At 43.5% G+C, this 27,556-nt stretch overlaps 1 protein-coding gene and 1 long non-coding RNA gene across 2 annotated transcripts in view; both read left to right on the top strand.

Moving 5' to 3' along the window:
• LOC144485434 (uncharacterized) overlaps positions 1–27,556 on the top strand; it is a 664,084-nt gene that overhangs the window by 555,427 nt on the left and 81,101 nt on the right. The gene's annotated exons all lie outside the window — the stretch shown is intronic.
• The window catches only part of LOC144485409 (putative G-protein coupled receptor 139), a 30,682-nt gene continuing 27,255 nt past the window's right edge, over positions 24,130–27,556 (top strand). Inside the window, exons 1-2 of the mRNA XM_078203592.1 lie at positions 24,130–24,242; positions 24,330–24,460. Of these exons, the coding sequence (XP_078059718.1) occupies positions 24,130–24,242; positions 24,330–24,460 (244 nt within the window). The remainder of the gene's footprint in view (positions 24,243–24,329; positions 24,461–27,556) is intronic.

The following is a 27,556-nucleotide window of genomic DNA, read 5'->3' as shown; positions in this document are numbered from 1 at the left end:
GTGAAACCTACCGCCCAAGGTGATTCAAATCAGCAAGATTGAACAAATCCATTGCCAAGAAAATCCAGGTAAAATGGTACAGGACAGCAGTTGAACGTTAATTTTTGATAAGAGTGAAAATACGATAGCAGAACTTGGCTTCGATCCATCGACCTCTGAGTTCCGGGCCCAGCACGCTCCCGCTGCGCCACACTGCTGGGATGACTGCACCTTCTGCCGATTATTGTCCTGGCGGAGTCAGACAACGATTCACTGTCGCTTACTATTTTAACAAGAACACGGGTGGTGGGAAGTTGTGCGATTGACAGAACAGTCGCTTACTTTGGAATTCTTTCTGTATTTGTCCAGCTATGGCTTTGTAGGATTGGGACTCAGATACAGGACTCTGGCTGGGTCAAACAATGGAAGAGCACATGAAGATTTAAATGTAATGGCTTAGTCGGTTACAGCGCTTGTTTAGTAACATGCGATCCTGGGTTCACATCTCCACACAACCTTAATCTTTTGAAGTGAGCAATGCAATTGGCAACAAAGTAAATATCACTTTCTTGCAAGTTAATCTTGTCTTTCCCTTTACAGTAGATCGTCTGCAGAGATTTTAACACAGGAATCATTTCAGATGCCATTGTCCACTGGTTAAACTTTTCGACCAGAAATCTACTACATGATTCCCCTTTGACTGAACTACTGCTCCCGAGGGTCTGTTCCATATTTTTAATACTGTTTGATCTTGAATCCTCTCTTTCTACATAATGTTGGCACTGAAAGTGTTCATACTTCTCGCCATTATTATCTATTGTGCAGGGATTTACTTCACGGTCTAATGGAGACATGCTCAGAGGGCTGTGCCAGGCGCTTTCTTTCTGGTTTTCGGCCTTATTTGATCCGTTCGCAGCATCGGGATGTCTGCAAAAGAATTCGAAATGCCGAGCCCCTCTTCCCAGGATGGACATAATCAGGAGAGAGAATGTTGTTTTAAGAGAGAATGAAAGGCCTGAGAATTTCGACTGTGATTCCCGGAGTTTTGTAGAAGAGAGCAAGGTGGTGGATCAATGTGACAATGGTGGGATACGCGCTTGGGATATCATCCAGTCTGTGCTGGGGGACAGCGCAGAAGGAAGTTACATTTTCTGCCCACAGAGGGAGTGATGATTTCTGATCTTCATTCACAGGAAAAGTCGCGATTGCCTTGTTCTGGAGACTGCAATCCCGCCGCAGCAGACAGTGGAATTCGAATTCAATTCAAAATAAATCTATCTGGAATTAAAACCACGATTGATTGCCGAAAAATCCCATCTGGTTTCCTCATGTTCTTGAGGGAAGGAAATCTGCTGTCCTTACCTAGTCTGGAATACATGTAACTCAAAAGCCACAGCAGTGTGGGTGAACTGCCCTTGAGCAACTAGCGGCGGGTAATAAACACATGGCGGCCAGTCAGCGACGCCCATGTCTCATTAATTAATATAAATAATATGACTTCAGTCTCCAGTTCCCGGTGTTGCCATTGGTTTGGTGACATTTTGCTCCATGACGAGATCACCTGGATAACATCATCACTGGAAACACCAAAATCCGATGCTTAATCCATTCGGCAACGCAATCAACATGTGTATACTGTGTGCTGATGTTAGCTCCATGTGAATAAATAGTGTGGGTATATTTATTTAGTTCTAATTTTGGATGACTCGATTCCCCGATAGGAAGCTGCTGTACCCCTTCGGTGCAGGATCGGTAACAAGGGGGCAGAATTTGTAGCTGAGTGACCGGATGTTAAGCGGTGGTTTGTGCAAAACCTTTTTTTTCATCCAGAGGATGGTAGGAGTCTGGAGTGCACTGCTTGGGAAGATAGTAGAGGCGGGAAACCTCACAACCTTGAGAAGGTACGTGGACAAACATTTGTAATATTGAAAGCAATAGGCCAAGGGCTGGCAAGGGCGTAGATTAAGGATAATTTTGTCGGTGAACACCTGATGGGCCGAATGGCCTCTTTCTACCATATGACTCCCTCTCTCTATTTTCCGCAGGTTTGGCTGCTCATGGACATAGATCTAACTGAAAAGTCACAGTTTAATGTGGGAAATCAAGTCCCTCCCAGCTTCCCAGGGACCGTCAGTCACCCACATTGTCTGATCATTGTGTTATAGGGGATGTAAATGAGGGGATTAAATGGCGATAAGCCCCGCGCCTCTGAACATTTGCATCCTATGATGCTAAAGGACGTATCTCTCGAGGTAGCGTAGGCACTGATAATAATCTTCCAAGAAAGCTTAAAGGCTGGAACAGTCCCAGATGATTGGAAACATTCCAAAGTTGCATCCTTATTCAAAAAGGGAGGGAGGCAAACACGGGTAATTATGTGCCAGTTAGCTTAACATCAGTCATTAGGAAAATGTTAGAGTGTCTCTGTTTGATGAAATGATGATGCACGGAGCTTTCCGCTTTCACTCATTGATCCTCACAAATGTTGATCTCGGTTTGATTTTGACTTGTTCCCTGGTAACCATTTACATGGGTTCTTCACCCGCTTTTTTGTTGTCAAAAGAAGCTCTTCAAAAGAATTCTCAATTATAACTTGACTTTTCCTCACAGGATTTCAATTACAATAGTTTTGAACAATTTTTTAAAGGGTTTGCACCCAGCCAGCTTCCAGGAGCAGCAGTGCGATAAAGAGTCTGTTTTGTAGTGATGTTGATTAAAGGACAAGTGTTCACTCCGGGACCATGGAATAACTCCCCTGTCCCTCTCCAAAATTGTAAAATGGTATAGTTTGGTTGAGAAGGCACATGGCAGCCCAATTTGCCATAACATCTCAAAGCTGGCACCTCTACTAGCGAAGCATAGTTCACAGAATGTTACTCTGTAAGAAAGGGCAGGACTAGGTTGCACACTGGAGAATTATTCCTAACACTGAGAGCGAGAGAGATTCAGTTGAAAGAGACAAACTTTCATTGCAGCAAAGGGGTGAAAGAAAGGGAGGCATTGAATTTCTAGTGTAGCGAACCGAAAATGTAATGTTTGGGTTAAAGATTGCATGTGATAAGGCGTCAGAGGCTGGCGCAACTGAATTATAACAACTGTGTCAGGCAGATTCATTCAGAGATGGAGGGATGATATCTGTTCGGCACACTTGTCCCGGAATGAAGCAGATAACATTATGGTATTGTTATTTCCCATTGTTGTGCCTGTGGTTTATTGTGTTGTATTCTCTCACTGTCTGCGTGATGATCAATGTTCCATCTTTCTGTCTGTTCTGCTGAAGATCAGCAGCATCACCCGCCTCGCCGGCTTGAGACTGCTCCTCGCCAATCATGTGGCGTTAAAGCAATTCTTCCTGTCAGTTCTCATTTCAGAACAAATGAGAATCCTCGTGACTTCCACAATGCGCTGATGTTTGAGGCACGAGTCATGTTCATCATGAATTCATGAATTCCTCAATTCTTCCTGTCAGTTAGCATTTCAGAAACGCCTTAAAAGAACAGAGAAACCTTTTGCTCAACACGGATCATATTTACACAACCGGGAACACACTTACAAAACAGGGAAGAAATTTCACAACCACGGTGAAGATCTGTCAACGGCAGAGTCACTGTTACACAGCAGAAAGCACAGTGACACAAGAGGAAATACATTTGAAATCAGGGCCTATCTTTTTGTAACAGAAAACACCTATTCATAAATAATCATTTTTTTCATGTCAGAATCTTGCTGGTTTGCTCGGCACCTTTTCTGTCTGTCATTATGTGTGTGTCCTGATAGTATCTTACTGCTTTTTTCTGTGTATTTCTCTGCTTGTTACATTCGGGCTGAGGTTGCGTCCATCTGGGGTGAACTGCCAAACACGCGTATTTCTGTTATAATAAAGAAAAAGCACATAAATGTTTGGCTCCCGCGCAACAGTAATAGGCATGAAGTCCCTAATCTTTGGAGCAGGTTAACGCAGCGGAAGCGTGCTGGGACCATAACGCGAAAATAGATGGATCGAAACCATCCTCTACCGCCATATGCTCATCTGCATCAAAACCCAATGTTCAGCTGCTGTCAAATGACATATCTAGATTTTCTTGATCTACATTACATTAAATAGATTATCTACAGAGATTTTAACAGAAGGATTGATCTCAGCTACCATTGTCCTGAAAGGCGAAATGGGTAATGATAAATAATATGCAGTTTGTCTCGAATGCAGATTCTATTTCCCGTTGAAATGAAACCAGACAGGAGTAGATAGCTGTAACTCAATGTTCAGACAAAGTGGATCATGCAGTGTGTGTTCTGCTGGTCTGTGGATTCATTTTTGAAGCGAGAGGGGTTTGTTTTTGCTGTTAAATGATTATTTGAACCGGTTTGTTAGCGGTGCTCTTCCACACTGTGTTTCACGTTGGATTCGTCACCACAGTCCCTGAACTGATACGATGGGAATTCATTTTCCTGACTGAAAATAAAATTCCAAAATTGAATATTTGGTTGAATATTCAGGGACTAAGACACAGCGAATCACATTTCCCTGTGAGTCTGCTGTGTTTTTATTCAATTTTCTATACTTCTATCTTAGCCTGCAAGCACAGCTTGTCTCCTGTGAGTGGAAAAGGAAGTACATATCTGTTTCCATCAAAGCGGCCTGTCGGCTCTTTGGTCCAGAGGCATGATTCTTGCTGCGGGATATTTAGTAAATGAGTTATGTGAAAAGTGACGGGTTCAAATCCCCCACGCGCCTCACTTCCTTACCCTTTTGGACCCAACTGTGTTTTTGACAGCAGGTTTACATATCTCGAGAGCAGGTTTGCGATCCTGCAACACATCGCAACAACTCTCTCAACGATGAACATGTGGAGAAAATAAATAAAAGATTTAAAGAATGTTCGACCACAGCCAGTGAAACAGTCTTGTCTGGAGACAATACACATCTTTTTAGCCTGTCTTGATGCTCTCTCCACTCCCATTGTTTTGTTTCTTAAAGACCGGATTAGTTGTAAGTATTCGCATTCCAACCATTATTCATGTAAATTGAGTCTGTGTCTTTATAAGTTCTGTTTGTGAACAGAATTCCCACTCACCTGAAGAAGGGGCTTAGAGCCTCGAAAGCTTGTGTGGCTTTTGCTACCAAATAAACCTGTTGGACTTTAACCTGGTGTTGTTAAACTTCTTACTGTGTTTACCCCAGTCCAACGCCGGCATCTCCACATCATGAATAACAACATGCCCAGTGTAGCAGAAAGAGAAAGACACACAGAAAAGCAGTAAGAGACGCACACATGGAATGACAGACAGAAAAGATGCCAAGCCAACCAGCAAGATGCTGAGATGGATAAAATGATTATTTATGAAAAGGCATTTTCTGTTTCACAAAGATAGGCCCTGTTTTGAAATGTATTTCCTGTTGTGTAAGTCTGCTCTCTGCTTTGTAATTGCTCTCTGCTGTGTAACTGTTCGCTCTGCTGTGGAACCGTGACTCTGCCGTTGACAGATCTTCACCGTGGTTGTGTCAGATTATCCCTGTTGTGCAGATGTGTTCCTGGTTGGGTGTAAATGCGTGCCCGGTTGTGTAACTGCAATCCGCTCTGTTGCAGTTCTGAGTTCCGGCCGATAGATGTCAGCACACTCTATTAGAGTGAAATTCTCAAATCAGAGGGAGACACAACAGACAACAATTGTTCACAGTATATTGAACCTGGGACAACGGGGTTTAGAAAAAAAATTTAGAAGTAGAGCTGATCTTTTTCTATATTTGTTCTACTCTGCAGTAGATATACCGTTCTGTATCATTGTTATTGTCACAAGTAGGCTGGTAAGTTACTGTGCAAATCCCTATTCGACACATTGCAGCGCCTGTTAGGGCACACTGAGGGAGAATCAAGCGCGGCCAACGCAGCTCAGCAGCATACTTTTTGAACTGTGAGAGAAACCGCACGCAGAGAAATTGCGAATTCCAAACAGTGACCCAACCCGGAAATATACACCCGAGCCCTGGCGTTGTGAAGGAGCAGTGCGAAACACTGCTATCGTGCCGCCCATCTCGCACATAATGATAGAGAGATACATTCTTCTCTGGCCTTCTCTGCTCCACTTTGTGAATGAGGGATACATTTTGTATCCGTCACTCATTTGTATTGTGAGAGTGTAAGAGATATTCTGAACCTGTCAGTCTTGAGTGTCGAAATATTGTCAGTGGGACGCTGGACAGTGTTGGATTTATTCTTTATCTATCGTTCCCTTTGGCTTTATATATGTTTTATATTTCATCTCAATATTTTCATTTTCTGATACTGAGAGAATTGGATCACATGCTGAGCCTGTCAGTGGAACTGGCCGTGGAAAAAAAAATGTCTATCAGTCTTGGTACTCGTACTTTACTCGAATATAAATGGTTGATTCTGAATCTGCCATTCACCAGCACAACACATCTCTGTCATATTCAGAATGTGTTTTGCATTATCTGCTGCTGCATGAGGATTGGGATCTTTCTGGTGCTGCTGGTGGAACTGTGCGTGTACAAGTGGCTTGCTCTGACAGTCAGCATCCGGAACTGTAAATTTGTTTGGAATTCATTCTGTATTCGTCAACCTCTGAGGTTGTAAGCGAGTTTTCTGTTCCATTCGGAATGTCCGATTGGGAGTCGGGTTGGTTGTAGGTTAGTATGTGTGTGTGAGCAAGCGAGTGTGTGCGTGTGTGTGTGTGTGTGTGTGTGTGAGAGAGAGAGGGAGAGAGAGCGGGCTTCACTCATTATCAGACCGTGAGAGTGTGGATTAAATCCTTGTGATTTCGCTGGACACGGGTGATCTGTAGACTCTGAAGTCTCAAACGTGATACTCCCATTTGCTCAGATTTTACATTCTCAGCACCTTCGTGTAAGGAGCAGGGAGGGAGGGAATTCTGCTCCAATCACAGCGTGCTCAAGAGGCTCCAGACTTTGATTTTGTTTTCCTGAGGCACCATGCAAATCAGCGACATCTCACCAGTGTTGGAAAGTTGCATAAGTAAGGTTAAAAATGTGGTGTTTGACAAATATAAATAGTGAAAAGAAATGTTAAATAAAGAAATCATGCAGCATTATCTCTTAAAAAGCAGGTCATAGAGTCATAGAGATTTACAGAATGGAAACAGGCCCTTCGGCCCAAATTGTCCATGCCGCCCTTTTAAAAAAAACTAAGGTAATCCCAATTGCCCGCATTTGGCCAATATCCCTCGATACCCATCCTACCCATGTAAGTATCTAAATGTTTTTTTAGAAGATAAAATTGTACCCGCCCCTACTACTACCTCTGGCAGCTTGTTCCAGACACTCACCACCCTCCGTGTGAAAAAATTGCCCCTCTGGACACTTTTGTATCTCTCCCCTCTCACCTTAAAGCTATGCCCTCTCGTTTTAGACTCACATACCTTTGGGAAAAGATATTGACTATCTACCTTGTCTACGCCCCTCACAATTTTATAGACCTCGATAAGGTCCCCCCTCAGCCTCCGACACTCCAGAGAGAAAGGTTCCAGTCTATTCAGACTCTCCTTATAACTCAATTCATCAAGTCCCGGCAGCATCCTAGTAAATCTTGTCTGCACTCTTTCTAGTTTAAAAATATCCTTTCTATAATAGGGTGACCAGAATTGCGCACAGTATTCAAAGTGTGGCCTTACCAATGTCTTGTACAACTTCAACACGACGTCCCAACTCCTGTATTCAATGTTCTGACCGACGAAACCAAGCAAGCCGAATGCCTTCTTCACCACTCTGTCCACCTTTGACTCCACTTTCAAGGAGCTATGAACATGTACCCCGAGGTGTCTTTGTTCTGTAACTCTCCCCAACGCCCGACCATTAACTGAGTAAGTCATGCACTGGTTCAATCTACCAAAATGCATCACCTCGCATTTGTGTTGTTATGCGTGGACTTCAAATTGCAGAGTGCAGGCTGCAGAAGCCGATTTTTGCATCATTTGTACCAAAGCCTAGAAGTAGGTGGTCCAACATGAAAAAACAGGCTTCTGAATTGGACCAATGAGTTTAAATCAAGCACACAGAGACACAGAAACAATGGAATTGAAATATGAGAGTTATTGACAGCCTCGGACCACTCAGATTACAGGAATTCTATGAGGTAATTCCAGGTATATAAACCCAGGCAACGGGGGGGGGGGGGGGGGGGGGGGGAGGATAACAGTCAGAGCATGCTGGCGACCTGTTGAGGAAAGGTGATGCTCTCATTTAAATCCTGCGGTTACATGTATGTCTTAGTAAAATTGCCATCTATATAGAGACAGATGCCAACTCAGAAAGTGTTCCAGACGAGGACATCACTGGAGAAAGTTCATACTTTCAATCGACAACTGTTTGTATTTTAGTTGAGAATTACTGAATTCTGTATTGAATTATTTCATTATTCCTGAAGAAGGCTTGTAATATTTGAACAGCATGCTATTGGGATTTTATTGAGTTTTTTAATTGTTTTAATAATGATGACACCAGTTTAAAAATAAAGATCAGTTAATTGGTCATGATAGAGATTGTCAGATCCTGCTTTAATTTACCAAAATCATTAACTGCCTAACTAGGTCATGAGGCGACATAATGTTGGCCGTGTCGCCACAGCACTTCCCGTGAAGATAAAGCAAAACAAATCCCCTCATGTCACCTGGTCCCTTTGGCACTGTAGAAATTCTATATATTCTATGTGAATGTCTCGTGCTCACACCCAAATAACCATATACTCACAGATTGGGAAAGAGCCCAGAGATGAATAATGATCGATAATCACAGCCAGAGAGACCTGCCATAACTTAAAATGGAGGAAACGAAACACATTGTCCTTTGACCCAAAAACAAAATACTGCGGATGCTGCAAATCTGAAACAAAAAGAGAAAACTCTGGAAGTATGTAGCAGATCCGGCATCATCTGTGGAGAGAGTAATAGGTCGGTCCAATGAAAGGTCAGGATCTGTAATATGAACTTTTTCTCTTTGAGTAGACACGACCAGATCAGGAAAATATTTCCAGCATTTCCATGTGGCTAACTGAAGATCGTTAGGTTCTGTGGCTCAGTTAGTTAAAATTCCTATCGAATAAACAGGCGATGCTGTGTTAAAATCTCAGCAGAGTCTTAATTGCTTTGGAGCGGTAACAAGCCAAATGTCTATTTTCTGCAGATCAACATTACAAAGAACAAAGAACAATACAGCACACGAACAGGCCCTTCGGCCCTCCAACCCCGCGCTGCTCCCTGGTCCAAACTAGACTATTCTTTTATATCCCTCCATTTCCACTCCGTTCATGCGGCTATTTAGATAAGTCTCAAACGTTCCCAGTGTGTCCGCCTCTACCACCTTACCCGGCAGCGCATTCCAGGCCCCCACCACCCTCTGGGTAAAATACGTCCTTCTGATATCCGTGTTAAACCTCCCCCGCCGCCCCCCCCCCCTCACCTTGAACCTATGACCCCTCGTGAACGTCACCACCGACCTGGGAAAAAGCTTCCCACCGTTCACCCTATCTATGCCTTTCATAATTTTATACACCTCTATTAGGTCACCCCTCATCCTCCGTCTTTCCAGTGAGAACAACCCCAGTTTACCCAATCTCTCCTCATAACTAAGCCCTTCCATACCAGGCAACATCCTGGTGAACCTCCTCTGCACTCTCTCTAAAGCCTCCACGTCCTTCTGGTAGTGTGGCGACCAGAACTGGGCGCAGTATTCCAAATGCGGCCGAACCAACGTTCTATACAACCGCAACATCAGACCCCAACTTTTATACTCTATGCCCCGTCCTATAAAGGCAAGCATGCCATATGCCTTCTTCACTACCTTCTCCAACTGTGACGTCACCTTCAAGGATCTGTGGACTTGCACACCCAGGTCCCTCTGCGTATCTGCACCCTTAATGGGTCTGCCATTTATCGTATAGTGGTGTTCCGCAGGGCTCTGTATTGGGACCCCTGCTGTTTCTGATTTATACAAACGATCTGGAAGAAGCTGTAACTGGGGTGATCAGTAACTGTGGTGACGACACGAAAATACCTGGACTTGCAGATAGTGAGGAACATTGTCAGAGGCTACAGAAGGATATAGATAGGCTGGAAATTTGGGCAAAGAAATGGCAGATGGAGTTCAATCCAGATGAATGCGAAGTGGTGCATTTTGGTAGAACTAACGTAGGGGGGAGTCACAGGCATCCAGCTGGAAAAAGACCCTTCCACTACCACCCTCTGTCTTCTGTGACTAAGCCAGTTCTCCACTCATCTAGCCACCTCCCCCTTTATCCCATGAGATCCAACCTTTTGCACCAACCTACCATGAGGGACTTTGTCAAACGCTTTACTAAAGTCCATATAGACGACATCCACGGCCCTTCCCTCGTCAACCATTCTAGTCACTTCTTCAAACGTTCTGCTTCCACCTGCAGCAGGTTATGTCCAGAGATTTTAGCACGAGGACTGATTTTAGCTGCCACTGTCCATTTGTTAAAGCTTTACAACCAGAAATCCATTGGATCTTTCTCTTTGACATCAGTCCTTCTAGAGTGCCTACAGTGTAGAAGGAAGCCATTTGGCACATTGGGCCTGCAGGGACAACGGTCCCACCAAGACCCTGCCCCTGTAAGCCCATGAATTTACCCTGCGTATACCCCTGACACGAAGGGGCAATTTAGCATGGTCAGTCATCCTAACGCACATATCTTTCGACTGTGAGAGGAAACCTGGATTGCTTGGATTGGTTGGCATGCCTTATGAGGATAGGTTGAGGGAGCTCGGTCTTTTCTCCTTGGAGAGACGAAGAATGAGAGGTGACCTCATAGAGGTGTACAAGATGTTGAGAGGTATAGATCGGTTGGATTCTCAGAGGCTTTTTCCCAGGGCTGAAATGGCTGCTACGAAAGGATACAGGTTTAAGGTGCTGGGGAGGAGGTACAGAGGAGATGTCAGGGGTAAGTGTTTCACTCAGAGGTTGGTGGGTGAGTGGAATCGGCTGCCATCAGTGGTGGTGGAGGCAAACTCGATAGGGTCTTTAAAGAGACTTCTGGATGAGTACATGGGACTTAATATGATTGAGGGTTATAGGTAGGCCTGTATATAAGCCTCGGTAGGTCGGGACATGACCGGCGCAACTTCTGGGCCGAAGGGCCTGTTTGTGCTGTATTTTTTCTGTGTTCTATGTTCTAAACCGGAGCACGTGGAGGAAATCCACGCAGGCACGGGGGGAATGTACAAACTCCACACTGTTGAGGAACTGTTCACTATTTTAAATTATGTTTTATCTTGAATCCTTTATTTCCACAGAATCCTGACACTGAAATTGCTCATACTTCTCGCCATTGTTATCCATTCTGCAGGGTTGACGGCACGACCTAATGGAGACAAGCTCAGATTGTTGTGTCAGAGGCTTTCGTTCAGGTTTTAGGTCTATTATGGTTCGTTAGCAGCAACCGGATGTCTGCAGAGAAACTGGGAACGCTGAGTTGCTCTCCCCAGGATGGACTTAATCAGGAGACAAAATGTTATTTGAAGAGAGAATTAAAGATCAAAGGATTCGGTTGAGATTCCCGGAGTTTCGGGGAAGAGAACAATTGATGAATCAATGTGGCCTTAATGGGATTCGGGCTTGGGATATCATCCATTCTGTGCTGGGGCACAGCGGGGAAGGGAGTTGTGTTGTTTGCCCAGCCAAGCTGAATGTTCCTGATTTGGCATCTTCCAAACCCACAACTTTCCTGAAGGACAATCGCAGCAGATACCTGGGAAAACCACCACATGCAGGTTCCCCTCGAAGTTATTCCCCATCCTAATTTTAAAATACATCGTGGTTGCTTCACTGTCTCTGGGTTAGAAACGCTTGGAATTCAGCCCTACTTGCACAGTGGATGTACCTGCACCACAGATACTGCAGCGGTTCAAGTTCACCATCATCTTCTCAAGGGTAGCTGGGGATGATTAATTATTGGGGAATCACCAGCAAGTCCAATATCGCGGAATGAATTTTGAAATAAAGATAAAATGAGGCCATTCAGGCCTTCATGTTTTTCCTGGCTCTCTGCAGGCACCTGTTGTCACTCTATTGCTTTTTCAGTGTAACCCTAGATATTTTCTTTCCAGATAATAATTACATTCCCTTTTGAAATCCTCAAGTCTCACTACTGTGACCCCTCTCTCAGGCGGTTTTCATTGCATCATCAGTTCTTCTTTTGCCAATTATCTCCAATAAGTGCCCTCCGGTTGTCGATCCTCCTCTCATCAATGGAACAGCTTTCCCTCGGTGTACTCTGTCCCGACCCCACAGGGTTTGAATACTGTTTGCACTTCTTATCTGAAACCCACACATGCATCGGGGGGTCGAAGCATAATATAATTTAAAGATATGTTTAATAACACATTGCACCAGAACACATCACAAATTTTCAATATTTTGCAATTGTGAGATGAACGTTTCATTCTCTGATTTCTAAGCGACTGCGAGGAGCATGAAATCTAACTATTGGGTGAAGATAAGGCACTGTATTTTTGTTTCCTTACCTGACATGAAAGATATGCTTCTGTCTCACGTCTGCCATGATTGATCGCCAACTGCTGGTAGTTGTATATGCAAACTCCCAGCGATACTTAGTATCATATACTTGATGGAAGGCTTGAGATGAATATTGGACTCATGGATGAAAAAATTGGGACCCACGATCACACTGATTTAAATTGATTTATTTGGTAATGCAGTTAATAATTGATACAACTGGATATGTCATTGCCCTTTTGAACTGCTCCCTAAACTTGGACTGAGTCACTCCATAAATAAATGTATTTGTGCAGCAACTTGAAATCCGCAGCATATATCCAACTTTCCGAAATACGTATTCAGAACTGTTATAATCTGCAGGATCTTTCCTTGTGATGACATAATATAAGAATTCTGTTACATGTGTCAACCACAGAAGTATGAAGCTGCCGGATATGGTGAAGAGCAATATCACAGATTTCCTTCTGCTTTTCATCTCCGCATCACTGTGAGTATCCCCCTTGCTTTGATCCCTCAGTCTCTTGCGGATTCGACTGGCCACTAAAATATATCTGACAGTCAGAGCATTTAGCAATAGAATTAATGCAAATGCCAACATTGGTGCTAAAATTCTATCAAACCAGTCAAATCCCACCCATCCAGGCTCAGTGAAATAGCTTGACTTTATTACACAGTCCCATGGCACATTATCAATTATCCATGCATGTTCAACTGTAAAGTAAAAGGGGATATTTTTAAAACAGAGCAGAGCACCAGTTATTGATATAACCAATATCGCTCTTTTCTTGGAGCAATATTTTGTTTTCAGGTTTTGACAACAAATGGCAACACATCGATTAAAAGTGAAATTGACAGTAAACCAGACAGAACAATCTGCAGCTGAAAGAGTCAGAACATAGATAACACTACAGACAGGGGTGATATCCAGAAAAGATCCGTGGAAATAATAATAATTCAATCGATATAGTATGACCTCACTGATAATAACAAAAAGATCCGCCGTTGCCACGGCCACCAGGTAATGAGCTATGCAGGTGGAGAGACCACACTTTCCCCGGGATAGGATCACAATCGCTATTAAATTAACTGCAATGGAGAATAGGAACTGTAAATTGAAAATCTCAATATAACATCATCACAAATAAACCGTGATAAAAATCAGGATTTTCGGAACAACTCGTCGCCACTTGGATTAATGATAAAACGAAAAGACAACACTAATAACCACCCACTTTCAGCACTTAAAACCAGAGAACCACAGAATTCCGACAGTGCAAAACGAGGCAATTCAGCCTATCAAGCCTGCAGCGACAGCAATCCCACCTCCGTATTTGGCCTGCTCATCTCTATGACACTAAAGGGAGATTTAACATGGTCAATCAACCTCACCTTTGAGGAGCAAACTGGAGCACTCGGGGGAAACCCACGTAGAAATGGGGAGAACGTGCAAACTCCAGACAGACAGTTACCCAAGGCCGGAATTGAACACAGTCTCTGGCGTTTATTGAGACAGTAGTGCAAAACAGTGCCTATTCGAGTGCAATTTATTCGGGAAATAGAATGAGGAGGCAACCTCTCACAGGGTGAGCTGGCAAATAGTGAAGGCCAAGGATACAGGAAGAATGACACATTCTACTGCCGAGGTGGAACTGTGGCTGAAGTGGGTTTCCCATTATATCGTTGTGCTTCAAAATAACAGCCGGAATGGCACGTCTCCTGCCCCAGCTTTCAGCCTATCTCAGTGATCCAACTCGATCATCAGCCCTGAACCCAGCATTGGACCCTACCACAATTGGACATCCACCCTCAGTAACAGAGTCCATCCCAGCTTGGGAGGGCAATCTATGTCTGGGAACAGTCCCGCCTGAGTGGATGGAATTGCAATTGGACTCTCTGGGATCAGACTCTCCATGACGGAACTGTCATTGGATTGTATACCCTCTTCCCTAAGATTGGGCTTCCCTAATGTTCAACTGAACATATTTGGAACCTTCTCCCGAATTGCACTTGCAGTGGGATTCGAGGATAATAATGAAATTGTTTTGATGGTAATCTCCTCCCGGAAATCGAACTCGTTCCAGGCTCAGATGTTTTGCAGATTTGAAAGCAGATTATCTTCACTGCCAGAAATGAGACATCATAGGATCGGGACCATAATGAATAACTTGTTGACTAAACATCAGAACTGTAGATCACGATACTGCAGCAAGTCAAGCATACATTCAGCTGCAAAAACCTGCAATAAATCATTTCGTGACAGACTGGCGACTGATATCAGTGAAGTGAAACTCCATCGAACTCGATCATCAGCCTTCAACCCAACATTGCACCGCACGACAAATGAATATCCAGAATGGATCGTTATCTTGCGAGGAAAACACGACACATCATTTAAAAACGAAGAGCGCGTTGAATTCCTACATAGATTACAACGTGCTCACCATGGTGCACAGATAAAATCAGCTGCAACGATTCATCAACCTGAAACGCAATTTTAATTTCTACAGACAAATCCGATTTGTCTAGGTCTAAATAATAGTACAAATTAATGCAACATAACAATAGAAGTTATTGTTCTTCAAAATGTTGTGGAAATAGCAGACTAATTCCAGTATAGGGGATTATAATTTACTGAATTATTGGACAATGATCAGTGTTCTATAATAACCCCTGGTATCTAAATGGATGAATTGGGAAGAGATGCCGATGTTTTTAGGGGCATTGACTCAACATTTATAGAGTCATAGAGGCTTACCGCATGGAAACAGGCCACTCGGCCCAACTTATCCACGACGCCCTTTTATACTACTCAACTTGTCCCAGTTTCCCGCATTTGGTCCGCATTCGTCTGTAAACATCTGACCCATGTAACAGTTTAAATGCTTTTTAAAGGACAAAATTGTACCCAGCTCTTCTACTACTTCCTCTGGCAGCTCGTTCCAGACACTCACCACCCTCCCTGTGAAAAAAGTGCCCCTCTGGACTCTTTTGTGTCCCTCCCCTCTCACCACAAACCTATGCCGTCTAGTTATAGACCCCCCTACCTTTGAGAAAGTTGATACTATCAACCTTATTTATGTCCTTCATTACTTTTTAGCTCTCTATGAGATCACCCCTGAGACGTCTACGCTCCAGGGAGAAAAAGTCACACTATATCCAGCCTCTTCTTATCAGGAAAACTATCAAGTCCCAGTTGCATCGCAATTAATCTTTTCTGCCCTCTTTCTTGTTTAATACTATATTTTCTATAATTGGGTAACCAGAGCTCAACAGCGTATTCCAAGTGTGGCCTTACCAATATCTTGTACAACTTCAACAAGAAGTCCTAACTACTGTATTCAGTGTTCTGACCAATAAAACCAAGCATGCCGAATGTCTTCCTCATCACCCTGTCCACATGTGACTCCATTTTTAAGGAGGGATGAATCTGTAACCCTAGATCTATTTGTTCTATAACTCTCTCCAACTCCCTACCATTAATTGTGTAAGTCCTGCCCCGATTCTGACTACCAAAGTGCATCACTTCGCATTGATCTAAATTAAACTCCACCTGCTATTCATCGGCCCACTGGCCCAACTGATCAAGATCACTTTGCAATCCGAGAGAACCTTCTTCAGAATCCACTTTATTTCGTTGAAAAGACCGCACATTCCGATGCCTGAGGTCGTGGAAATCCATAACTTCGTGGTTGGCATGGTGGTACAGTGGTTAGCACTGCTGTATCACAGCGTGAGAGACCTGGATTCAATTCCCTGCTTCGGTCACTGTTTGTTTGTGGTCTGCATCTTCTCCCCTTGTTTGCATAAATTTCCACCGGGTGCTCCAGTCTTTTCCCACAGTCCGAAAGACATTGTGGTTAGGAAAAATGGTCATGCTCAATTCTCTATCAGTGCACCTGAGCAGGCGCCAGAGGATGGCGACTGGGGGATTTTCACAGTAACTTCATTGCAGTGTTAATGTAAGCCTACTTGTGAATAATAAGTCAACTTTTTACTTTACTTTAAAGAGCCTTCTTCACTATCCACTTTATTTGAAAAGGCTGCACTTATCGATGCTTGAGATTGTGGAAATGCATTCGCTAAACTTAAAATTTTTCATCAACAGCGTGGCGGTGTCATAAGATTGGAGAGCATCAAGAGCTGTCAGCTCCTGCATTCCATGAAATGTGCAAGGGCAGTGTTAACAACGAGTGGGAATATAGCATAACAGCATGACAGTGTCCGCTTATGGAACCAATAACCAGAGAAAAACGTCAATAAGCGATCTCAGAGGTTCGTACTGATTAAGGACAGTAGGCATGGGTCAGTAAATAAAAGATCAAACTTAAATAATATAAATGAAGTTTGTTTTTCCAATAAACAAACAAGGAAGTCTGATGAAGGGAAATCGATGGATCTTGTCTATTCAGTTTTTAATCAGAATTGAGACCATTAACAGGAGGCTCAGTGTCCGGCTGGGTACAGACCGCGACCTATTAAGGACAGTCATTGTGATGTTTCAGACTTTGGGATGGCAGGAAGTGGCTTTGGCAAAATACTTCCAACTGTAACTTGTGGCAATTAAGATGATAAGATAATTATTCTGATTATCATTCTATGAGAGCATGTGAGTGTCGATGGAAGATTAGAATTTGATCTCCATCCCAATTACCTTTAAGAATGCGATGGTGATCGGCCTTCTCAATCCTTCGTGTTTGCATTCAATGTGGTGTATCTGCATCCACCATCCTACAAACGCTTCAACAGCGGTTTACAGCAACTAAGTGCATTGTTAAGTTTTTGTTTCAGATTTCAGCTAATTGTCAAACATTTTGACTTTTGCCTGGGCCCTGAGGCAGTCCAGGCGAAGAGGACAGATTCCGAATGCAGAATTTCTGAACCGCATGTTGCTTTGAAATTAACCCCCCAAAAGATCCAATAACATCATGTTCCCCATTCGCTTTCAATTTGAGACTCTTAAAAATCAATTGTATTTCGAACATTCCACTTTCTTTGACGGAGATTGAGGTATTAAGCCATTATAGCACCATCTTCCACATATATGAAGCTATATTTTTATTCTCCCCATAGTTACTGCAAGCGATGTTGAGTATTGCATTGGAACGTACATACAAATGAAGAACTTTCAGCAGGAGTATTTCCTTCTGCCCTTCGACCCCGCTCCACCATTAAATTCAATTATGCCTGATCGGATTTTGTCCTCAACTCCATATTCAGCCGAACCCAGGATTTCCAGAATGTCCAGATTGCATTTTAGATTGCCAGCATCCGCTGCATTTTTATTTCAGAAATGTTTCCGCTTTTCCCCCCATCCTCCAATGACGGACCCACCCTTATTCGCTTACAGCCCGGGCGAGAAAATGTCCAATTTGAAGAAACTCTGAACCATTAATGATAACCAGACATTGAAAGGTTATCAATTAAAGTGGTTCATTAAATAATTACAGCTAACAACAAAGAACAAAGAAATTTACACCACAGAAACTTCAGCTCTCTAAGCCTGCACCCACCATGCTGCCGACTGAACAAAATCCCCCTAGAACCTTTCTCGAAGGTCAACCCACGGAAAGCGACATGTCCGGATGGGGGTACCCGTACGAGGACTCAGATCCTGCGTGGATCAGCTGGCGGGGGTATTCGCAGACATCTTCAACATCTCTTTACAACAATCTGAGGTCCCCATCTGCTTCAAAAAGACGACCGTCATCCCAGTAGCAAAGAAAAGCCAAGTGGTGTGCCCTAATGCCTATCGTCCATTGCCTCTGACATCCACCATTACCAAGTGCTTCGAAAGACTAGTCATGGCACGAATCAATTCCAGCCTCCCGGACTGCCTGTACCCACTACAATTCGCCTACAGCCTCAACAGGTCCAAAGCAGACGCCTGTGCCCTGGCCCTGCACTCAATCCTGGAACACCTAGTTAACAAAGGCACTCATGTCAGACTCCTACTTATTGACTAAACTCAGCCTTCAACAGCATTATTCCTATGAAACTCACTCTCCGAACTCCGTGGCTTGTCCCTCTGCGACTGGATCCTGAATTTCCTAACCCACAGACCACAATCAGTAAGGATAGGCAACAACACTTCCTCCACGATCATCCTCAACACCGGTGCCCTACAAGGCTGTGTTCTCAGCCCCCTACTATTCTCTGTATAAACCAATGACTGCGTGGCCAAATTCCCCTCTAACTCGATTTTCAAGTTTGCTGACGACGCCACTATAGTTGGTCAGATCTCAAACAATGATGAGACGGAGTCGAGGAATGGATTCGGGTTTCTGGTGAACCGGTGCGGCGACAATAATCTCCCCCTCAATGTGAACAAAACGAAGGAGACTGTCATCGACTTCAGGAAGCGTAGAGGAAAACATGTCCCTGTCTTCAACAACGGGGCTGAAGTAGAAATGGTCGGAAGCGTTAGGTTTTTAGGTGTCCAGATCACCAACAACTTGTGCTGGTTCCCCCATTCCGACACTATACTTAAGTCAGCCCACCAACGCCTTTGCTTTCTCGGAAGCCTAAGGAAACGTTGCATGTCAGCTATGACTCTCCCTAACTTTTACAAATGCACCACAGAAAGCATTCTTTCCGGTTGTATCACAGCTTGGTCTGGCTCCTGCTCTGCCCAAGACCGCATGAAACTACAAAAAGCCACGAATGCAGCCCAATCCATCACGCAAACCCAGCCTCCCATCCATTGACTCATCTACATTTCCCGCTGCCTTGGCAGAGCAGCCAACATAATTAAGGACCCCACGCACCCCGGACATTCTATCTCCCACCATCTTCTGTCCGGAACATGATAGAAATGTGTGAGGTCACGTACCAACCGACTCAAGAACCGCTTCTTCCCCGCTGCCACCAGATTTTTGAATGCTTTAAGTTGATCTTTCTCTACACCCCAGCTATCAGTGAAACACTACCTTCTACACTCTCTCGTTTCCTTCTCTATTAAAGGTATGCTTTGTCTGTCCAGCGTGCAGGAAACAATACTTTTCACTGTATGCTAATACATGTGACAATAATAAATGAAATGAAATCAAATCAAATCAAATAATCTCCTTCCATTTGTCACAGTCAGAAGTTATAACTGAATGCACATGACTAACCAATAATCAGGACCCTGCTGGAGGAAGTGTCTTATTCTGAATTAAAGAAATAACGTGCTTCCAGCAAAAAAGAAAATAAGCATTGCACAAGATTTTTAAAAATATATATCTGGACCAGATTTGTTCCCCATTTCTTTTGCAATAAATAAGGCTTGCATGTTGTCAAAGCTTTTGATAGACATGTGTATTATGATGGTGAGAGATTTCTCTACATTAATTACAGCTCAGCAAATACAAACAACTCAAGGAGACAGGAATTCAGGTTGAAGACTTACATAACTATTGTCCAGGCCTCATCCACGCTTGTGTGAGAATTATTTATTCTAAATGTCATTGCTTCCGTAGTACAGGGCGGCACAGTAGCACAGTGGTTAGCACTGCTGCTTCACAGCTCCAGGGACCTGGGTTCGATTCACGGCTTGGGTCACTGTCTGTGTGGACTTTGCACATTCTCCTCGTGTCTGCGTGGGTTTCCTCTGGGTGCTCTGGTTTCCTCCCACAGTCTAAAGATGTGCGGGTTAGGCTGATTGGCCATCCTAAAAGTTGCCCCTTAGAGTCCTGAGATGCATAGGTTAGAGGGATTAGCGGGTAAATATGTAGGTATATGGGGGTAGGGCCTGGGTGGGATTGTGGTCGGTCAGACTCGATGGGCCAAATGGCCTCTTTCTGCACTGTAGGGTTTCTATGATACAACTATAATTTTCAAATATCAATTGCCCACCTCTTTTTCTGATCCTGTCCAGACATAAGCCAATCATTTTAGTATGAATCATTTACCTTGGCCAATAACACTTCACTCTCTGCAGCATGAGAATGCCTAAGTTTGCAGAGTATGGGAGTTATTTTCCCACTGTCTCCTAGCAAGCCAAATACATAGGTCTATAAAGTTCAAATTTCCTTTCCCACTGTCCCCTTAGTAACACTTTATCGGGAAACGTGAATGATTCTATCCATTCTACTGTCTGGGAAGTTTATAATTTCTAAGGCCACACTATGAAGAGAGTTCTCAAAAGCTGTATTGTTTTCAAGGAATGTGGTTCTTCTCGCTCAGCTGCATCAAATCAAGCCCGAGAGTGTCATTAGCCAAGATGTACACCTTTAATGCCGAATACAATACCTTTTCGAAACAAAATGTTTAGATCCTCTAACAGTGGTTATATGTATTTCAATGGAAACTGGACATTTGTAAATGCAATTACTTTGTACTTTCGCCACGCTATATTCACTCTAAATTAATTTATCGTGACCTATTACTGTTTTTAGTCCCAGATTATTCTAAACTCCTGCAACAAATGTATATTTCTGCTGAGCCTATGTCCAAAGATATGTCCTTCGACACTCATTATAACAATAGAGTTCACTTGATACATGGTTAGAAAATATCACCAAAATTCTCCCCTTTGAAATAGACTACAAACATTCGGCACAATGACAGCTTTATGACATGTTCACGAACAATGATACCGAAATAGAACCATTTTGCTTAATTTTAATTATTGACCTTACCTCAGTGCAACTCTATACTAATGGACATTCTCAGTATAATATGATCACTGGAGTTCGGAAACGCGCTTCAATTATCGACAAATCGCAGTGCAGTTCCACAGTGACAGATATACCATAGTACTATATATCAAAACGTTCATAAGTCTAATTCTAGTCAGTAACCAGTGCACTGGTACTGCTCTACAATCGCAGTTATTCGCTGGAATACATTAATGCTGGTATCAGGTGTTGTGCTAATGATACTAAAACACTCTTATCACATGTGTACAGTAGCTAATACATCCACTAGTAAATTGTCAGCAATAGTACAAGGTATTCCACACATATAGATGGACTTGAGAATTGTGGGAGCTGGTTTGTTGGAAACGGCTGTTTGATTTGAATTAGGGAAACTGAACTAAACCATAAAGAGAGTTCAATACTTTTATCTTCACAGCAACGCACCACTGTTTAGCCATCTGTCCAATGGCGAACTCCAGATAACCATGTAGCAATAACCTTCGCAGAATAAAACCAGAGACTAATTTCCACACAGATATACAAAACCTCAATCGCAACATTCACTTACCGGGAACACCAATGACACCGAAGATTGTGTAATATATTTTCCCAATGCTGTAAAATGTTTCACGCATTTTCTCTATTAACTGAAATATCCCTTCGTGCTACAGGTAATCTGACTTCACAAGCTCAGTGTCGGTTCATTCCCAGAACATTTAATTTATACCTTGTGGGATAGCAACGGGAATAGTGCGATTGCAACACCTTTTAGGTAATTGCAATTACATCTCTGGATAAACAGATGAGAACATCGAGATCTGTATGTTAATCTAAGATGCATTCATTTTCCAGATTCAAACGGAAAAGAAAACAAACACTGAATCTTTCTGTGAATTGACTGGTGAAAATTCTGCACAACTTTCATCCACAAATGAAATTATTGTTTCAGACCCCAGCAATTCAATATCTGAATAACACAATATTTTAAATGGCACTTTTCTCTGGGCCTGATCGGTAAGCATTCAACTCCAAATGCGAAGTAGCCTGAGAGCTGCTCCACAGCACAATGGGATAACCACGTTTCATTTGTGAATGTTTGATTGTTTTTGATTTTGCTTTGCGTGTATCACACTATTACATATCTGAATCTTATAGGGCTGAGGTAACAAGAAATGCCTTCACCCACAGCGTGGTGAATATGTGGAATTCACTACCACAGAACGTGGTTGAGGCCAAACCTTTGTGCGATTTCAAGAATAAATTGGATGTAACTTTTGAGACTAATGCGATCAAGGGATATGGGGAAGGGGGGATCAGGATACTGAAGTTGATGATCAGTCATGATCAAAATGAATGGCGGAGCTCGCTGAAAGTGGCGAATGGCCTCCTCCTGCTTCTAATTTTATATGTTTCTTTGTTTCTTGTTTAGCACATATAAAATCTTGCACATCATATCAATCTAAAAACACCTCCAATCCGTATAACATGATAACGCATAGTCCAGTGATACAGACTACAGAAGACTGACTCAACCATATAACCCTCATTTGCAGCCAGCTTATTGTGTCGGATTCTCTTGTGGAATGAAGTAGACTTCCTGCTATCTTCATCCCAGCCTGAGGACCGAGAAGTTCAGAAAATTAGCATGTGCGTCTCTCTGCTACTAATATAGAGATTGGCTATCACTGTCTTCATGGCCCGGGCATCTCAGAAATTAACACCACATTACTCTATCGATGAAACAGAGGCTAACAATGGCCCCCATTTCCTCAGCCTGTCAGTAAGGAACGGCTATGGAGGTTGCTGTTCATTCAGATCCAATTCTGTGTACTTGCTCGTAAGGTTTAACGGAAGAGATGGATCTGATGAGCAGCAACAGCTCTGATCACTGATCGACTGCCTACACCACAATGAGCCAATCTTTTAAGGTAGGAACGCTTTGAGCTTCGCAATGGAGTGTTGACTCAGTTTGGGGACAGGAGAGCACCGAGCGACTCGGTGGAGCTCGAGTCCAAATCATCCCCAGTCTCCAATCCCTCTTCCCCATTCACTGAAGCACTGTATTCTGGCGTTTTATAACATTCATGAAATTAGTATGAGATTAAAATATGGAAAATATAAAATCAAACTGTGGGATTCTCAACTCTCTCAGACTGTTGCCCTTCAGAAAGTTAACAACAGACTGTGTTCAGCCAGCTTCCTGAATCCATAACATTGCGGTTGTTTTATCTTGTGTATGATGATAAACTCAGAGTCCCACAACATGATCAAACGAACTATAAATCTGGTGACTGTTTCTCCTCGTGTTCTGCAGCAACATATTCTCTGCAGTGACTTCACGGGAGCTCAAACCAGCTCCATATTAAAAATAACCCTCTGGGCTCTTCCGCGATCTGAACCCGGAACCTCTCGCATAATAATGCTACTCAGCGAAAATTGTACCCCTGGACCAACGAGGCAACAGCCGGACGTTACATTAATGAAAATATATTTTCCATGTCTCCGAAAGTTACCAGCCATCTTTTCACAACCGAACTGTCAATGAACAATGTTCCATTTCACTGTCTGTTCTGGTGAAGATCAGAAGCAGTGATATCAGTTTTCACCACTCCCCAAGTCGGCCTGTGCTTGTGACTCGCCAGTCCCGTGTGTAATGTCATTCTGCCAGTCAATGAGTTCAGTTGGCATTGTTAGGAGAAATTCGAAGTCATCAGTGGCCTCATGGTTAAGGTGTGAGTGATGTGAATCATGAGTGTCGGTTTCAGTCTTTCCGCTGGGAGTTTTCATGCTCAGGATAAATATATGCAACATGCTCTGGGAACGTTTCACACCGCTCCAATCCCAACATTCCCTGAGCAGATAGGATGGAACTTTCCTCTGTTTGCAGCAGCTACATTTCCAACATATTCCACGTGGCTGGACATCCAGGAGTGATGGTGAGGGTGAACTTCTTCCCCAACTCTTCATGGATAGAAAATCAAATGGAAAGAGACGGTTAGAAGTTTCTGGGTGGCTGACGAGATGACCGAGCGGTTTTGGCGATGGTCTGTTAATCGATTGTGTTCTGCACGGGTGGGTGCAAAGCCCACTTTCATCATTAATCTACGGAACTGCTTCTCTGTATTTGCACGCCTGTAGCGGTGCTCTTCCACACTTTGTTGCATGTCGGTTCTTTCATAGCAGTCCCTGACTGATGTGATGATAATTTGTTTTACTGACAGCAACTACAATTCTAACATTGAATATCTGGTGGGATATTCAGGGTCTAAGATAAAGAGGATCACATTTCCCTATTTTGCTTTCATGGTGTGCAAAGACAGCTGGTCAACATTGAGTAGAAATGGAAGTGGAAGTATGTATTGGGGCGGCACGGTAGCACAGTGGTTAGCACTGCTGCTTCACAGCTCCAGGGTCCCGGGTTCGATTCCCGGCTCGGGTCACTGTCTGTGTGGAGTTTGCACATTCTCCTTGTGTCTGCGTGGGTTTCCTCCGGGTGCTCCGGTTTCCTCCCACAGTCCAAAGATGTGCGGGTTAGGTTGATTGGCCAGGTTAAAAAAAAAAAAATTGCCCCTTAGACTCCTGAGATGCGTAGGTTAGAGGGATTAGCAGGTAAAATATGTGGGGGTAGGGCCTGCGTGGGATTGTGGTCGGTGCAGACTCGATGGGCCGAATGGCCTCCTTCTGCACTGTAGGGATTCTATGATTCTATTGGCATAAGCGCCATACATGCCAAAGTCTTGTTGGTCTAATGGTACGATTCTCGCTGCGAGGGCATCACTGAATGAGTATGCAACAAATCTCTGAGTAAAAGACATTTTCGACATCGAAAAATGCTATTAACGGCAGCTGAGACTTTCCCTTTTATTTTCGGGGATTTGGGAATCAGCTGATCATCCAAAATTTGAACTGAAGAAATATATATATATGTACATATATCTACATATATATATAAAATCACAGTATTTATTGAAATTGTGCTAATGTCAGGTGAGCGGTCTATTCGTTGACCGCGTGTCCGAATGGATGAGGTTGGTGCAAAAGGTTGGATCTCATGGGATAAAAGGGGGAGGTGGCTAGATGGGTGGAGAACTGGCTTGGTCACAGAAGACAGAGGGTGGTAGTGGAAGTGTCTTTTTCCGGCTGGATGCCTGTGACTAGTGGTGTTCCGCAGGGCTCTGTATTGGGACTTCTGCTGTTTGTGATTTATATAAACGATCTGGAAGAAGGTGAACTGGGTGATCAGTAAGTTTGCGGACGACACAAAAATGGCTGGACTTGCAGATAGTGAGGAACATTGTCAGAGGCTACAGAAGGATAAATATAGGCTGGAAATTTGGGCAAAGAAATGGCAGATGGAGTTCAATCCAGATGAATGCGAAGTGATGCATTTTGATAGAACTAACGTAGGGGGGAGCTTTACGATAAATGGCAGAACCATAAAGGGTGTAGATACGCAGAGGGACCTGGGTGTGCAAGTCCACAGATCCTTGAAGGTGACGCCACAGGTGGAAAAGGTAGGGAATAAGGCATATGGCATGCTTGCCTTGATAGGACGGGGCATAGAGTATAAAAGTTGGGGTCTGATGTTGCAGTTGTATAGAACGTTGGTTCGGCCGCATTTGGAATACTGCACCCAGTTCTGGTCGCCACACTACCAGAAGGACGTAGGGGCTTTAGAGAGAGTTCAGAGGAGGTTTACCAGGATGTTGCCTGGTATGGAAGGGCTTAGTTATGTGGAAAGATTGGGTAAACTGGGGTTGCTCTCACTGGAAAGACGGGGGATAAGGGGTATAAAATTATGAAAGGCATAGATAGGGTGAACGGTGGGAAGCTTTTTCCCAGGTCGGTGGTGACGTTCACGAGGGGTCATAGGTTCAAGGTGAGGGGGGGGGGGGGAGGTTTAACACGGATATCAGAAGGACGTATTTTACACAGAGGGTGGTGGAGGCCTGGAATGCGCTGCCGGGCAAGGTGGTGGAGGCAGACACACTGGGAACGTTAAAGACTTATCTAGATAGTCACATGAATGGAGTGGGAATGGGGGGATACAAAAGAATGGTCTAGTTGGGACCAGGGAGTGGCGCGGCCGTGGAGGGCGGAAGGGCTTGTTCCTGTGCTGTATTGTTCTTTGTTCTAGGTGTGTGAATGTGATCCTTTTAGTGATGGTATTAGAAAATTGCAGGTTCGAGTCCTGTCGCGGTCGCTTTATGCACAACTCTGATGCAGCTCTGTGGGACCCGTGTTCTACTCCGTCAACAGAAATCCGCTTGTTCTTCCAAACTTTGCAGGGCTCTTTCTCAGAATGCATTTCCTTGTTATTTTGTCCGTTAAATTCTCAGTCATGTCATGATCGACAGCTCCCAACAAGTCCCAACAATATTTGTTTGATCTGGACAAATGACTGATGATCCTGAGTAGAACAAAATCTTTGTATCAATCGGTTGAATGAAATTCTGTGGAGGGAATTCTAATCTCTTCAGGAAGAGGATTAATAATGAGCTGAATGAACTGTTTTTGTTTACAGGGATGAAAGGTTATGTCACTGGGCAGTAATCCAGAGGCCCGCACTAACCTTTGGGGACACTGAGTAAATCCCATCACGGCAGCTGGTGGACTTCAAATTCACTGATTTAATACATAGATACATGGAGAGAAAACAGAAACAAGATTTGTCCATTCGGACGAAATTAGCCTGGAATTGTAAGCTAGCTTCAGTAACGGCGACCTTGAAATTCCCACAGTTTTGCCAAAGAAATCATCTTCATAGAACAACAGAGAACATTTCACACAACAGGAAACACCTTTACAAATCAGAGAAAAAATCTGTTCAAGACAGATCATATTTATAAAACCAAATTGTCTCCATATTGGCCACTTTTTGAGGGTGGACTGTTGAATCGTTTAGCGGTTCACAGAACAAAATTGAAGTGTGGACACAGATTTCGATAAAGGCTTGAGGGGTGAATATTCCAGCCCCATTACACATTACCATATTTCTAAAGCAATTAGAAACTCCAGCTGATAATCGATTTAAATCAACTTTGGGCAGGTGTTTGCCACCATGAACACATGGTTTCAGAATCTCCAAAGGAGACACCAACTTCAATAACGGTACCCGTGGCAGATTTTGTCTTTCCAGAATCGGCAGGTTAGCCATGAATATTAGCGCCGCATGAGCTGGATTGGCCATGCTAAATTGGTCCTTCGTGTCAGGGGGATTAGCACGGTAAATATGTCGGGTTACGGGAATACTGCCTGGGTGGGATTGACTTCCGTGCAGGTGCGGTGGGACGAATGTCCTCCTTCTGCTAAATCATCACCAGTAATCTGTCCCTGTTGAGATGTGGCACAGCGCATGATCATTTGGGACTATGGTGACTTTACCTTTATATCTGTGTCATATTCAGACTTCTCTTGCACTATCTGTTGCTGTATGAGGATTGGGATC

The sequence above is a fragment of the Mustelus asterias genome, unplaced genomic scaffold (genome assembly GCF_964213995.1).
Source record: "Mustelus asterias unplaced genomic scaffold, sMusAst1.hap1.1 HAP1_SCAFFOLD_194, whole genome shotgun sequence".
Classification (NCBI taxonomy): domain Eukaryota; kingdom Metazoa; phylum Chordata; class Chondrichthyes; order Carcharhiniformes; family Triakidae; genus Mustelus; species Mustelus asterias.
This window is presented reverse-complemented; position numbering and strand designations above follow the sequence as displayed.